This window comes from Magnolia sinica, chromosome 14 (assembly GCF_029962835.1).
Source record: "Magnolia sinica isolate HGM2019 chromosome 14, MsV1, whole genome shotgun sequence".
Lineage (NCBI taxonomy): Eukaryota > Viridiplantae > Streptophyta > Magnoliopsida > Magnoliales > Magnoliaceae > Magnolia > Magnolia sinica.
The window spans coordinates 15,661,978-15,678,206 of NC_080586.1; the positions used below are offsets into that span (position 1 = coordinate 15,661,978).

Genomic DNA, 16,229 nt, shown 5'->3' on the forward strand with positions numbered 1-16,229 from the left:
TAGCAACGGCACAAATTCTTCCGTAAGATGTCCCAAGTCTGATGACACGACCTTCCAATGTGAGAGAGCAGTAGGAAATGGTCTATACAAGAATGTAGCGGACCAACGGTCTGGATCACCTGCTCATCGACACTGAAAACTTGTACTACCGTGCAAAGCCTGCAGTCGATCCACCATCAGACCATCCAAGCCACCTGATCAGTTGCCACTAACAACAAGCAAATCTTAGATTTGGCAATTCTAATCCACTGCTGTTCGTTTGAAGAATGTGGTCAAGGTGGGTACACCATTTTAATGGTCTTATATCAATGAATACAAGCGGTTAGTGGATCAGAGATGAGGAAACACCACATAATTCAAACCAGTAGCTCAAAAAGGATTCACCACCCATCCCTGCCAGATGCAACCGTCGGATCAAATCCGGTCATGATACCCCGAGTCAGCTCAGCCCAACTCGACCCCAAGTCACAACTTGACGCGGATCAAACGAGATGAGTCTGAAAAGCTCAAAACTCCCAACTGATAGGGCAGTTCCTGAAAGGGTAGTAGCTCCATGCTCACTGGCTTGAACCGGCACATAGCCAGATTTCCGCGGTTTGAACCGGTCCATAGCCTGACTTTTGGACTCCCAACAAGCATCCACAAAAGGTCCATTGATTGAAAGTTCAGGAGCATGTAATAGGCGTGAAGTCCACATTAGATGGTCATGATGTGGGTTGGCTCGATGGCTCAATGGTAGACAGATTCTGTTTCAACACTGAGATCATAGGCTCAAGTGCCCATGCAATGTGGGTGTATGTGGGTGTGTATATAAAAATAAAAAATAATGGCCCCACCCAAGGTGGTGGATGATTTTTTTAAAAAGTAATTTTGGACAAATGAGCAGCCAGTTAAAGGGGTTCTGTAGGCCCCGAATCCAAAAATATTTCCCCTTCACAATCCAAATAAACCTGAATTACAAATGATCAAACATGATTAGAAGTAAGATCAAGAAGGCCATGCAAGGTTACCTGAGATCTCCCCACGGCAATCAGCTGTTGCAAACAACATGCAAAGGGAGTGTTTGGATGAACAATCGAATTGAGTTGCAAACAACTAGTCCAATAAGGCAGAAGGAACAATCGAATTTTCTTTTTTTTAGAGGTACAAATAGATTGTAATTAACTTCCGATGCATTCATGTTTTGGGACTCGAGCTCCAAATCACGGATTGTGTTAGATGAGCCTCAAAAGAACACAACTGTATTAGGAGGCTACTCCTTTTGATTGGACTGAATGTTCAGATGTTGGCAATTCAATCCACCTTGGCATCCTATGAGATTTCAAACCTCTTGAAGGGATAAAGAGCCTCACATGAAAGTCTCCAATCAAGTCAAAAGGCCTGGGGCCGTTTGTAGCACCTTGGGACCATATGCCATCACATTGTGGTCACTTTTCCCCACCCAATGAGAGATGAGAAATCTGGTTTTCCTCGCTTTCACACGCCAAGACCTGCATAAACAACACAATCCAAACTGCGACTAAAATGGTGTTTGAATTGGCAACAGATCACATGGTCTTGCACAAACAAGATTCTGTAGATATGGAGCCTATGATTGAGTGATCCAAACCATCAATCTGATGGTCTGCGTCATGGATACCAGATCCCAGAAACCTATGGAAGATCCTAACCCTTTTGGTCTCTCTTTTCCATTGACCGTGGACAACTGTCTACGTGTTAGGAATGTACGGGTTGGGACAGTCTGATCTGGGAGATTTCCATGGCATTGCTCACCACCATCGAGTGCTGTTATATCAGTGGTTCGGATCACAAAACCCTGGGGCTATGTGCCGTCGCTGTCTCCTAGCTATTTGGGTTTTAAGTTTGGGGAAGGGAAAAAAAGGCTTATACCCAACGAGCAAGGGAAAGGATGCAGTGTTAAATGCAGATAGGTTGGCTATCAGGCATTCAAGCTTGATGGATGCGGCACACATGTACAAGATCTTGATCATTTATCTATATGAACCTACCATGGCTAGGCCACATACCAAAAATTGGTCAGATGATCCTAGATCCTAGCTGCTGGTGAGGGAATTTCTTCCCTTCGAGCGTAAACCTGGTTGGGATTTTTTTCCCCTCATCACTCACTTGTGATCCTCAAAGCTCCTCCAATTAGTAGCAAGGATTGCCCAATGTGTGCGATTTTTGAGCCATGGCCCATCCACAATAGGGACCAATAAGATGAACAGACCAGCTTTTGTACTTGCATGCCACACATATGGAGTTTTGAGGGACTGATGACTAACCTGGATGTCTTAACTGATAGCACCGTATCCTTTCTCCATGAGAAGGAAGACAAGCTCATGCTTATTCTAACATGTCTCGATTTGCATTGAAAGAAGAGAAATGCTCCAGTGCTCCTAGTTGCATTGGGACACTTGGATGGTCAAGTGCATTGATCTAGACTGTTCATTCAAGTCCAACTCACAATTCATGGGCTACCATACAAACATTAAAACAATCTGAGAAATATTAACCATTTGACAATGGCGCTTAATATACATGGCCAATATCATTTGCACAAAAATAGGTCCAATGTGCAATTAGATCCATCTTTTTGGTAAGACCAGTGATGGATTGCCTATGATTCTAACGAATCACTTTTGTTAGGCCACTGTAACTATCTCATCCACGGCTAGGAAAAAGAAAGGCTATAGAAAATATGGCCAAACTACAGATGGATTGGATCATCTGATCAGTGTAATTGTTGCATGGTAGCCCATGAAATGTGTTATAAACTTAATAGACTGTTTGGCTGGATCAATCAGAGTGTCCAATTGAATGGATGCACATAGAAGCACCATAACTTATAGTGCTCTGAGAGCATCTCATTTGAAAGAAATAGATTGAAGTGTAGGAATGTTCAAGTGTTCACAAGTGCACGAGCAATGAAAGAATCGGTGTATGTCAAGTATGCTTTGGAAAGGTGTGTTGATGCACATGCAAAGCTCCAAGAAAGTAATCCTATTTGAGTATCATTCTAAAAAACACTAATGTCAACATTTCATAAATCTCCTAATCTCCACAAATGGGGTCCATTTTCAATGATTCAAACCCTCAATATGATATGCCCCACCATAGATGCACCTACACCATAAACATCCAAGATTAGAAGATCCTAGACATGGAATCCCTGGCCTATTTCTGATCGAATGTGGACCGTTGCTGATGCTGGACTGTACAATCTGATACTTCCAGCAAGAAATATATTGAAGGGTTGGCACCAGGCTAGCCGAGAATCTTAATTCGTTGGGGTCTAAAATTCCCAAATCAGATATGGTTCAGTGTACCCCACTGCTGGTCAATGCGATACAAAGCCCTGATTTGTGGTCTGGTTGGACTGTAGGGCCCAAAAATCCAATGCATCAGCAGTCCAGTTGACCTGTTTGGTCCACAGAGTCAATCAGGATTCAGAAGGTTAGATTCACATAGAGGTTGGCTGCAGGGCTGCAGGGCCCAAAAGTTCAACTATGCAGTCAGTCGTCAGGGATTTTAAACAAACAGTGTATGAGGAAATGGGGATTCCTGTAAAAACCATACAGCCCTACAGCCATACAGCTGGTGTATAGAGAATCTGAACTTTTATTTTCAGATTTTAGTTGATCCATTTATTGTAAGTGGAGAAAGTTTAGGAAAGGACTTGATGGGGCCAACAAACTTTCAGATTAGACTTTTATTCTAAGTAGGAGACTATATAACTTGTATATAGCTGTGAAGCCACAGGTATGGCTTTATTATGGAATTATTATTGTTAACTAAAACAGTAAAATCAATTAATGTTTTTCAATGATTTGTTACATTTTGCTATTTTTCACTAAACATTAGTTAATGATTTCAATGATTTTAGTGAATAATATGAGCAACAATATTAAATAACTTTGGTTGCTATTTTTTAATCTTTATATCTACTCTTTGCCCTCCTTTTGAACAGCTACGCTACACAATATGGAGCTTATGCCTCACCCTTTAGTGGGTGAACCCTACGCTATTTGCTATTTGTTATTTAAAACACTGTTTTTGGCATCTTGACCAACTCGAGTGGGCCCCAACCTTATATATTCAATCTTCAGCACACAAGTTGAAAGTGGTCAACTTGCTCCGATTACTAATAATGGCAATACTCAAGAGGACCATGCAAGATAATGATCCTAAGGGGAATGGAGAGGAGAAATTTCAAGAAGGGATTGCAACAGCATCTCTTATTAAGACTCTGTTGATAAAGGTTACTCTGAAGCTGTGCATCATAAGAATCTTAAACACTGTGAAAAAGTCACTGAGGATCCACCACAGGAAGAAGAAAGGAGAAAGTCACTGAGCCTTCCAATTATTTATCTATATTTACAGTTCTTTGACTTAATTTCTTGTTGAATCTTGGGTTGATTGGAGACAAATAGGAGTTTCTAGAGATGGAATTAGTCATCCAAAGTCATATATCTTCAAATCTTTATGGTTCTAATTCAACTTCCTTAGTGCTACATCAATTGCAGCAGGTTCTTTCTTAACCGTCTATTTGCTTCGCTGGCCACCAAAGTGTTTTCCCATCTAGGAGAATTTTGGTGCACTGGTGCCCGCAGTAAGGCCCGTAAAGAAAATAAAATGGTTGGGTTGTTGCTGGACAATGGGCCCACTTGCACAAACTGGAAAAATGAGCGCACTAAAGAATTGCTATTTCCACAACGTATGAGACCCCATCAGTGAAATATGGATATTTCAATCAGGCAAGACCCATTTTCTCACCCAACAGAGAGAGAGAGAGAGAGAGAGAGAGAGAGAGAGAGGATTCTTCAAAGATTGATAGCTAGGGGACCTAAAACCTAGAAACCACTGGAGGAGGAATGCTAACCACACTCGCTTATTGGAAATGGACATAGGCTTTCTCAGCAACATTCCAACGTGACAAACATGTGCAGGATCCAGGCCATTTGTCAGGTAGTGGCCGTTGTGAGTCGTCCTTGGACAAAATATCAGGCACTGTATGCTCACCAGCCAGGTAAGGCTTGTGTAAGAACTGATGGTTAGAAAAATAGCCCAGATCCTGCACAAGTGCCGGAATCTGTACTGAGATGCACTGATGTCCATCTCACACGAGCATTTCACATTCCTCCAGGAAAACTATGTTATCTCTTATTTTCCCCACTTTCTCTTTTCATCGTTACAATCAGATTAGTGACAGGCACAGTGACTAAAAAAATTCACTGAATCTGATTCTTCTGGCAATCAACGTGCCAGCCAATGCAACATTTTCCAATACTAGTCACATAGTAAAAGCTAAATTTTCAAATCTAAATTCACCCTATCTGAGGCTTCAACTTTATCTCATCCAATTTCAGACAAAATAAAACTCCCAGCCCTTAGTAACTTCATTGATCACAATAAATGGCAAACTCGGAAAGAAATAACAAGCATTAAATGAAAACTGAGATATAAAGAACAACAAATATGATAAGTTTCAGTGTCCATTTGCATAAGTAAACCTCTGCATTGGATATTCATAATACTACAATGAAATGGTAGATAGTGAAAATTAACTCATAATAATCTAATTCAATTAGCTACTAACTAAAAATTCACCTCATTAAATGCATTCAGGCGACTCCAAAACTCCGTAGCTTGTCACAGTGGGGTGTGGGATAATTTCTAGACCACTGACGCCTTTGCATTTCCATGTGACAGTAGCGCCCAAGCATGCTTTTGTAGTCCCTCACTATATGGTACTCGAGATTTGCTCTGGAAGGACTTCCTTCCGGGAATTGCTGATCAAAATCAGACGACTTGACATAAAATTCTACCCCATATTTGTCAGTTACCTTCGGGATCTGATAGGAATACGTCTTTTGCAAGGCATAGTCTGGCTCAGAGAAGGGCAGATATGCTATTAGGAAGATAACCAAGATAGGCAGTAGCTGAAGCAACATCATTACATTGAACCCTCCACTATGGGCATTCCCCCTTTGCTGACTGGCCATTCCTCTAGCTGCCCTATAAACATGTGCAGATCGGAACACCTCCGGCTGCGAACCAAAGAAGAAAGACCTGAAAATCTCATCCGGGTCGAAATTCTCATCAAACATATCATGTGTGGTCCTTCTCCTCCTCCTGACATTGTGCTGCTGGTTGTATTCGAATTCTTCGACCAAACCTGTCTGATCATATTGCCTCCTTGACTCTTCATCACTCAAACACTTGAAAGCCTTAGAAACCATCTTGAATGCCTCTTCTGAACCTGGGGCCTTGTTCTTGTCAGGGTGGACCTTAAGAGATAGCTTCCTGTAAGCCTTCCTGATCTCCTCGATGGAGCAGCTCCTCTCTACACCGAGAATCACATAGTAATCCTTGTTTTTCTTGATTTCCCGAATCAGCTTAACATGCTCATCGGTATAATTCCGATCCCCATTCGACACATCAGCGTCTTTCCGAGGCATCGGCTCTCTTGGATTTTGACCTACAGGCCTCTCCTCAGTAGCCGAGGTGGAGGCAGTAGAATCTAGTGTCCCACACGCCGCTAAAAGCTCATCAACTGATAGGTTACAGTCCAGACGTTGAGCAATTCTAATGAATTTCAATGCACGTTGCTTGTTGCCGGATGCAATAGCCGCTTCGGCAATTCGGATGCATCTCAAAGCTTCATCTTTGTTACTGTCCATGGTCAATCTACCCCCTTTCACTCCCAATCGATCGATCAATCAAATTTTCAATGGTTATAACCCATCCACGAAAATTCCATGTGAACCCAAATCACATGAATTTCCAAATAATCTCCAATGCCCAAGTTCCAAAAACAAAGCCCCAAAGAAATTCAGATTTCACGTGTCCAAACACCACATCCGAATTTTCTCAACAACTGGATCTAAGCAGAGCACCAGAAAGTCCTAAAATATCTCACGCGAAAAACCCACAAAGGAAATCTCAACACTCAACTGATCAGTAAATCAATTAATCAAATTTTCAGCACAAACAGCCAATCACCACAAATTTCCATACAAACCCACAACAACATGAATTATCAGACAATCTCAAAACATCAGACTTCCCCATAATCATATGGGGAAATAAAAATCCCAAATTTTCTCTCTTCCAAGATCCGCAAATTCCACAAATCCTACAAAATCCGAAATACGAAATCGGATGTCCACCGATCCAAAATCCGAAAACACTATCAAATCATAGAGAACAATCATATAAATCCCAAAATCCTTTAAAAAATAAAATAAAAAGGGAGAGCGATTAGGGTTTCATCGAACCCGGGCATCAAACCACGTGAATTTCAACAAATCTCAAGCAAAATTCGACAGCCAAACGCTGAAAAACTGCAGAGATTGCGATTCCTGCAGAAAATGAGATTTTTAGGGCTTACCTGGCATTCGGAAAAGGGTAAGAGCCCTGAGAAACTGTGGAGAAATGGCTCGGGAAGAGGAGAAAACAAGGTTATTTTGGAGGGGAGCTATTTGATACTCTGGCGGAGTCCTTGATACGCAGTCAGTCAGAAATCGTATACGTAGCATGAATTAACTTGATATTACCGATTAAAGTCGTTGGTGCGTCTGTTTCTGACTCGCAATCCTGAAATCGATTTGGTTGGATAATCCTAGCCTCTCATTTGGGGAAAAATTGGATGTTTTCATTTCTAACCGTCCAATAAATGTCCACCGATTAGATAGCCAGACGGTCAAATAAGCCTGACTTTTGGGGCACGATGTATTCAAACGGGGTCCTGTATTTAACTCACTTGTATGCCACGTGTACTATTTTAAAGTAATTGCCAAGTGCCTGTGTATCATCCATCACACTCTGCCGGAGTATCCAAGGTCGCTCTATCTGCTAGTCACAGAGGTTGGCATCGAGTCGAGTCCGACCGGATTGAGTCCAACTCGACTTGGTCCAAAACTTTCAATGCCCATGCCAAAGTTGGTCCGATCCGGGTCCTTTTACTCGATCTAATCTGTTAAAGTTGGTCCGATCCGGGTCCTTTTACTCGATCTAATCTGTTGCACTATTCTAATCCGAACCGAGTACGACTGAGTCAGGGAAACCGAGTCAGATTGAATTGGATAAGGTTCGGATCAAATCCTCTATTTCAATGGTAGATGTTCAACCTTCACTGTTTTTTGAAGTGTGGTCCACTTGATCTTTAGATCTGTCTTATTTTTCGGCTCAAGCATTAAGATAAGCCCGCCAAATGGATGGACGGTTTGGATATAACACATACCTCATAATGGGACCCACGGAACTTGCTTACATCAATACACCAGCTGGCATGATGCATGGTACACCTGCCAGTCTGCTTAGGTACACCTACCAGTGGGCATGGTGCATGGTACACTTGGTTTCGTTTGTAGAGAGAAGCTTTGAGGTGAGTAGCGGTAAGAGTTGAACAAGCGACTAGCCGCACACGTGCCTAACTAGCACACATGTACTAGATCTGAGCCATTCATCAGGTGTGATGCACGGTAATGCTCCCTTGCTAGAAAAAAAAAGGCCAGTATATTCACTAGGTGGGCCACACATGTATAAGAAAAATCAATGGCTAGAATAAAAAAGGTAACCATTGGTCCAATATTCAACATAACTTATGGCCCACCTTGATGGGAGGGCCCATGGTGCTCCCACCAGATGAATGCCCAGATACAAGGGCAAGCTGTCAAACTATGATGAGACTGACCTCTTCAATCTCTCCGTATGCAATTCACCTCAGCATTGCTCTCTTTGAGATAACACGCAACTCTTTTGAACCTTCCAGCTTGATTAAAACATCATGATTATTTTTTGGGCCCACCAAAGTGTATTTCACAAATCCAGACCATCCATTATGTGTGTACCACTTAGATGAGGGGTCAGACGAAGTTTCAGATGCATCCAAATTTTAGGTGGGTCCCACCAAGTGCTTTTATATGTTTTAGGAATATCTTCACATTATTTTAGATGGTATGGCTCACCTTAGTTTCGTATATGGCTGATTTTTGGGATATCCCATAATTTAAAGGGGACCCATCAATTGCACGGTGTTGATGTTTGACACACATCACGGTGGGGCCCACACAGCTCGACGTCACGGGAAGTTCCCATGAGTTGGATGGCATAGAACCGTTTCCCCTGCTATGTGTAGCTCAGTGCTCGATGCACCTCGAGCCTTGAGCACAGTAGAGGGATTGGCTACTCCTCCTTTCACCAGCCAATGGTGGATAGTCAGTGCTCTGTGGACCCCAGCATGATGTCTTTATTTCATCCATGTCGTCCATCTATTTTTCTATATCATTTTATGATATTAAAGTAAAAATGAGATATATCGCAATCACAAGTGGACAACATTACAGTAAATAGTGTTAAATGAACATTGTGCGGATCAGATCGAATCGGATCAGATTTCGGATCGGATCGGTCCAGATTGGCCACGATCCGAACTCGATCTGGAAAATTGTCGGATCTGAATGGCCCTGCTCGATCTGCACCGATTCAGGCTGTCGGTTTAGTTCGGAACGGGTCAAATCGAGTCTAATCGGGTCGGATCCACCAGATCGGGTCAGACATGCCCAGCTTTACTGCTAGAGACGACTATATGGGCCTACGCTTTTTAAATGCTCGTGGCTCATCCACCGTACACGTGGTGTGCGTGTAGGTCGGCTCACATAGTATAATGATGCGGAAACGGATTGGCTACTCCCCATGCCACCAGCCTAGTGGCTGGTGGTCAGTGCTCTGTGGGCCCCACTATGATGTATGTGTTTCATCCATGCCGTTCATCCATTTTTACAAATCCTTTTATCGCTTGATTCAAAAATTGAGAGGGATATAAATCTCAGGTGGACCACACCACAGGAAAACAATAGTAATTGGATATCCACCATTAAAATCCTCCTAAGACCCACTGTACTGTTTATTTTACATCCAATCTGTTGATTAGGTCATACATACCTCGATGAAGGGAAAAACACAAAGATCAACTTGATCCAAAACTTTTATGGCCCCCAAAAAGTTTTTAATGGTTAACGTTCATTTAACATTGTTTCCTGTAACGTGGTCCACTTGAGATTTGGATATACCTCGTTTTTGGTACCAAACCCTAAAATGATATAGAAAAATAGATGGACAGCATGGATGAAACACATACATCATGGTGGGCCCACAGAGCACCGACCATTGGCCATTAGCTAGCGGCAGGGGGAGTAGCCAATAAGGCGCTGCATGAACCAAGTTAGCTCGGTTAGCTAGCTAGACGTGACTCGAAAAAGCTCGATTCTACTCGGTTTGAAGCTGAGTTTGAGCTGAGTCGAGCTGAATTTTTGAGCTTGAAAAAATTTCAAACTGAGTTCGAGCTTGCCCAAACTCGACTCGACTCAAATCAAACCCCAACTCGAATCGAACCAGTTCGGTGACTCGGTTACTTTAATATTAATGTTGCTCACCAAGTGTTTGATGAAATGACTCAACGAAGTGTTTGCTGGTAGTAAGGAAGGTATGTATATGAAACAAGTACCATTTTTTTATTGATTTTGATGTTGCTTACAAGGTGTTTGATGAAATAACTGTAAACAGTTATTGTTGTTTTATATACAGTAAGAAGTAAGAAATTGAAAGTGCACTCCATGTGCTTGTGAAAATGCTGCACAGGCTCGATCTTGGCTCGAACTGGCCTGAGCTACTAATCGAACTGAGCCGAGCTGGTCAGTCAAGCTCGAGGACCGAACCGAGCCGAGTTTGAGTTAGGGTCAGCTAGTGGTCGAGCTGAGTCGAGCTATGCCAAGGTCGACTTGGTTCAACTCGTGTACACCTCTAGTAGCCAATCTGTTTCCCAATTATGCATCCACGAAAGTGTCATGGGACGCGACTTGCCTGTGCCCCTGGCCATAGGAAGCTCTTGTGGTTTGAAGCTATGTGGGGCCCATGGAGATGCCCGTGACAAACCCAGTTTGTCCATCTATTTCCCAAGACCACAATAGGTCAGAAATTCAAAGTTAGGCATATACAAAAGTTAGGTCGACTGCACCACATGAAACGACAGGGATTAAATGGCTATCTTTGGGAACTTCATGGGGGGCCGCAGAAGTTTTGTATCAAGATTATATTTGTACTTATAGTTTATCTTAGTGGTAATGAACGGTTTGGATGGCATATAAATATCATGGTCGGCTTAGGAAAATTTCAACTATGGACATTTCCTTTCTAACAATTTCATCTGGTGTGGCCCACTTGAGTTATGTATCTTTCAAATTTTTAGACTCTAATCCTATTGTAGTCTTTAAAAAATTGATGAATGGAGAGGATTTGACACAGGTATCTTTATGGGCCCTACATAGCTTCTCATCATAGGAGTGCAATGTGCATGTGACCTTATAGGTTAATGGTAGACTCACAATAATTTCAAAATGAGGTTGTGTCTTTTTATCAATTTCTTAACCCCTCGAATTGAAGCCTCACACGTCACTATACAGAGAGAGTGAATGAATATGTACACAAATGAGAATATAAAACTGAAATAAGTTTTGACATCGGTCTCCATAATAAGTTTGACGTCTGATTTATGAATGGCGTTCAATCGGAGAAAATGATAAATTTTATTAGCCGCACACTACGTAGATAAATATTGGAAAGTCTGTAAGAGAATTTTAAACTTCCGCCACCTTTTTTCTCATACTGGTTTGCTTATTTCAAATTGCATCTATAGTTGTTTACAAGACTGGGGCATTGAGAATAAAATTTTTGCAATAACTTTAGATAATGCGTCAGCAAATGACAGTATAATTTCATGTTTAGGTAACCAGTTCAAAGCAACCAGAAATTTATTTGTTTATCGCAAACTATTCCAAGTCAATTGTTGTGCCCACATTCTAAACTTGGCTCTACAAGAATGACTGAAAACAATTGACGACACTATAGAGAACATAAGAAAAAGTGTGAAATATATTATGGGCTCGCCTTCGAATTTGAATATATGGACTGACATCATCCAACGTTTGAGTGTTTCATATCAAATAACGTTAAAGTTATATGTACGTACACGTTAGAAATCGACTTATGAAATGTTAGATACGGCAATGGAATTGGAGCTTGTATTTTTCTGAATATACAGCGCGTGACATAATGTAGTCTTGGTTGCCGAGTGCAGATGATTAGACCAAAGCAAAACAAGTTCACAACTTTTTTAAAGTTTTTTACGATTGTGAGAAGATTTTTCTGAAAATAAGTATTCAACCATGAATTCGTTTCTTCCATCTCTTTTGAAGATTAATGATGCTCTACAAAAAAAATGTCAATGTGGGTCTAGATTTTATATAACAGATGACAATTAATATGTAGATGAAGTTTGAAAAGTATTGAATGTCATTTGTTGATGACCTTAACAATTGTTATTGATCATCATTGTAGTATCGACTTAGTCAAGTTCATTTCTATGAAAATTTATTCTGCTGAAAGAGCCATAACAATGACCTCTAACGACCTTGAATTTTAGTGTACTTAGAACTAAAAATGAATAGTTAAATATTTTTATTTTTAATTAATAAATAAAAATAAGTTAATAGTTGGGTTAGTAAAAATACTCTTCGTTGAGAAAGAGGTCGAGGGATTGACTCTTGCCATTATGTCTCTTGATTATAGATGAATTCGGATAATTGATTCTTTTTATTTTTTACTATTTTACTAATTTCTTCCCGATCTATGCAACGAATGGTGTAGATCATCCACGTGATATTTGTATAGGTGCGTAGAGAAATTTTAACAAATACATAATTGTAATTTCATATATAGGTAATAGTATTTTATGAAAAGATTTAATTACATGCATCTGATTATATTAAGATAGATTTGAACAGGTCATTTGATCCTAAGCACCAAAAGATATCAATGCCTTAAATTTCAGATCAATCTGATAAGTGGATGGACCATTTTTATCAGATTTAACCGCAAGAATCAATTATACCTTAGATTTTAAAATAGTGATTGAACATATCAAATCAGATCCCCACTACATATGCTCATTTTGAAATAAATATAAATTGTTATCCAGAGAGTATGGGTATATTTGACCTGTTGATGGGTCATAATGATGAAAGGATAGAATCTTACCTATTATACTCTGAATCAGTTATTTTTTTGAAACATGAATGATCTGGATTTAAGCGATCTATTTACTTATTCTCAAACTAATATTTTATTATGGCAATTGATGGCTTAGATCTATCCCATATGATCAATAGATCATCGGATGTATCAGATTTGATCTACGCCATCTATGTCAATTCTCGAATATATGTAAAACCTCATATGGAATTCTAGATGGGTTTAATCGTCTGATGGGCCACACTAATGGTAAGAATGATTGTTGTTTGAAAAAAAATATGGATCTTAAATGGTTTAGATTTGGAAGTTCATTAGCCTCCCCTCAATCGATCACATAGGAGTTAATGAATGGTTCAGATCTGCCAATATGACCAACTCTCACGCCCCGAAATTCGAGTATCCAAGGGGAGTAACTCGGACACGAATTTCAAGCCCGTGAAGTACAAAATTTATTTTTATTTAAGTATATATAACTATTTTTATTCCTAATATATCAAGATTTCCCGTGACATCATTTACATCAACTAAGCACAAACCATAACTAAATAAAATCAATTCGACTCTAATGCATCATTCTTTCACAAAAACAAAACTGAGTAAAAGGAAATGTATAATCTATTAAGTTTAAACTAAAACAAAAACAAAAACAATCCCTAATACTAAGTATGACTTTGACCCATCAATAATAGCATGTCTCCTCAAAGTATTCATACCCGGTATCTGAAATAGTTTAAGCACACTGAGTACGACAACTAAATAGGATCACTTCCATCCCAACCGAAATTCGTACCTTAGTATCATAACACAACTTCATAATAATAAATTAAAAATCAACATTTAATGAGACAATAAATATTTAAAAAAAATATTTCAAAATTAAAGAAAATGATTCTATAAATGATTGAATTAAAAATGCACTCCTCTGCAATTAACTTTAAAAATATATATACCTTGATGATTTTTTAGGACCCTGAGCAGAGCACCATGTGATATCTTTTAGGAGTCAATTCAGGGCAGTGTACCTGTGTGTATCTTTTAGGAAATTACTCAATGCAAAGCACCTGTGCCGATCTTTTGGGAGTGACCCTGGGCAGAGCACCCGTGTATCTTTTAAGAAATTACTCAAGGCAGAACACTCATGCCGATCTTTCAGGAATGATCCTAGGCAGAGCACCCGTGTATGTATCTTTTAGGAAATTACCTAGGGCAAAGCACTCGTGCCGATCTTTCGGAAATGACCCTAGGCAGAGCACCCGTGTGTATATCTTATAGGAAATTACCCAAGCTAACCCCATGTGTGTATATTTTAAGGAATTACCAAGGGCAAAACACTCATGTCAATCTTTCGAAAATGACCCTAGACAGATCACCTGTATCACGATATTTTAGTCATACACTACAATTTCACAAATTTTATATACCAAATATAAATAACTACAACTACATTACATCAATAATGTATTCTCCAAAAAATTGGCATACCACATATATAACAGTCCATATCTTTATGGAGAAATAACTACGACAATGATAATATGAAATTTAAATTTATAAATAAAATATAAGTATTTGATGGTAATTGTAAGACCCGTATCCTAGTCTGTACTATTCCGTAGATTTCTGCGGTCCTTCCGGTCGAATTCCGGCAACCCTTGACGTGTATCCGACGTTTGCGCACGATCTTAAGTCGAGTCCCGTATATCAGAGTCGGCTCGACTCGAAACTTGTATCCTTGCAATCGCACCGTCGCCATAGTTCTAACGCCGCGTCTTGCATACCGATCGATACCCTTGCCAGGAGATGTGGGCCCGCGTTCAGTTCGAGGAAAACACCGCGCATTTGTAATCGTAAGAGAATCTCTACAACATGTCTCATCAATCAATCACTCAATCAATTAATCAATCACCTCATGTCATGTCACGCCCTGAACTCGGAAACCGGTCTCATAAAATTTTCGATCGTCGAATCTAGCGCCGACAGCCTCCGTAGTACCTATTCTCGGGGCCCGGCACCCATACACCAGGTTCCGATCTTGGGATCCTACAAGGAGGATTTTAAACATGATTTTTGTTTCAGTATAAGCATAACCCACGAACATTAACCAGAAAAACACTATCATAAAATTCACTATGATAAAAAAACTTTGAGTACAATACGTATGAAAGGAAAATACAATATAATGAAAGTAACAGAAACTCCAAAAGATCGGTTGCACCCTCCAACTGCGACGAGGCTATGACTGCGTCTTGGCGTCACCTGCACGCATCAATCATGCATAAGCTTATAGAAAGCTTAGAGGGTGGTGTAAGTGTATGCGCAATATAAGCATGCTCAGAATGCAAGGTCAGAGAAATGCGAAATCATGCTGATGAGTACATGAATGCAATTAGCCGTACCAAAGCCATGCAGTGCAAGATATGAATGCTATCGGCCATAACAGGACCATGCAATGCGAGATGCAACTCAAGCATACCAATCCTCATCCAAATCTACATAACAATACAGTTCTCATTCTGGATAATCACCGGGGTTTAGTATACTCCAAATGGCACTGCCCCTCTCCCAGCCGCACAGTCCAAGTGAGCGTAAGAAACTTCACTATCCGCCTGGCCAATATCTTCCAATACCTATCCGGCACGTTAATAGCGGACCCATTCACGAGCTGGTCAAACTCAGCCTAGTAATGCCCCCTACCCTCGGGCGAGTAAGGCCACACCCCTTTCCAACCGACCACGACATAATGGGAGATGCGGCCTCCTGATATTCAGCCCTCGTGCGCTCATATATCAACTCGGTCTCGACATTGGAGCCATCCTCTGGTACCATCAGGTTTAGAAATTTTCACCCATGGACATCTATGGCGCCCCGATGCTAGAAACAGTATTTTCGGTATCCAATTCAGTCATCCACGATGTGCATGTGGAGGCTATGACCCTGATGTCACTAGGGCATACAATAATCATAATCACATACATGCAAGTTCATGAATCACTCTACCAGATATGCAACAATCCTGCGCCTACCGCATGCTCATGTAGGACAACTCCGCCTATCAAGGAGCCCATAAACAATCTGCCCGAAGGCATGTGCTATGATCAGTCACTCCTCATATCAGGCATACATATGATGCGTATGAT

At 40.6% G+C, this 16,229-nt stretch overlaps 1 protein-coding gene across 3 annotated transcripts; it reads right to left on the bottom strand.

The window, feature by feature from the left end:
• Positions 1 to 271: 271 nt before the first annotated feature.
• Positions 272 to 7,489, bottom strand: LOC131224855 (chaperone protein dnaJ 49). 3 transcript variants are annotated; one of them, XR_009161197.1, is made up of 3 exons: positions 5,611 to 7,489; positions 1,353 to 1,490; positions 272 to 746 (listed from the first exon to the last, which is right to left on the bottom strand). XR_009161197.1 is itself a non-coding variant. In XM_058220285.1 (2 exons), exon 1 carries the CDS (start codon positions 6,681 to 6,683, stop codon positions 5,625 to 5,627), a length of 1,059 nt encoding a protein of 352 aa, XP_058076268.1. In that variant the 5' UTR covers positions 6,684 to 7,489; the 3' UTR covers positions 886 to 1,490; positions 5,611 to 5,624. The 3 variants fall into 3 exon arrangements, 1 of the variants encoding a protein (XP_058076268.1); XR_009161196.1 differs by lacking the exon at positions 272 to 746 and adding an exon at positions 886 to 950; XM_058220285.1 differs by lacking the exon at positions 272 to 746 and having other exon boundaries at positions 886 to 1,490.
• Positions 7,490 to 16,229: the final 8,740 nt, after the last annotated feature.

Excerpts from the sequence above, each read along its gene's own strand:
- LOC131224855 (XM_058220285.1), bottom strand. The coding sequence starts at position 6,683 with ATGGACAGTAACAAAGATGAAGCTTTGAGATGCATCCGAATTGCCGAA.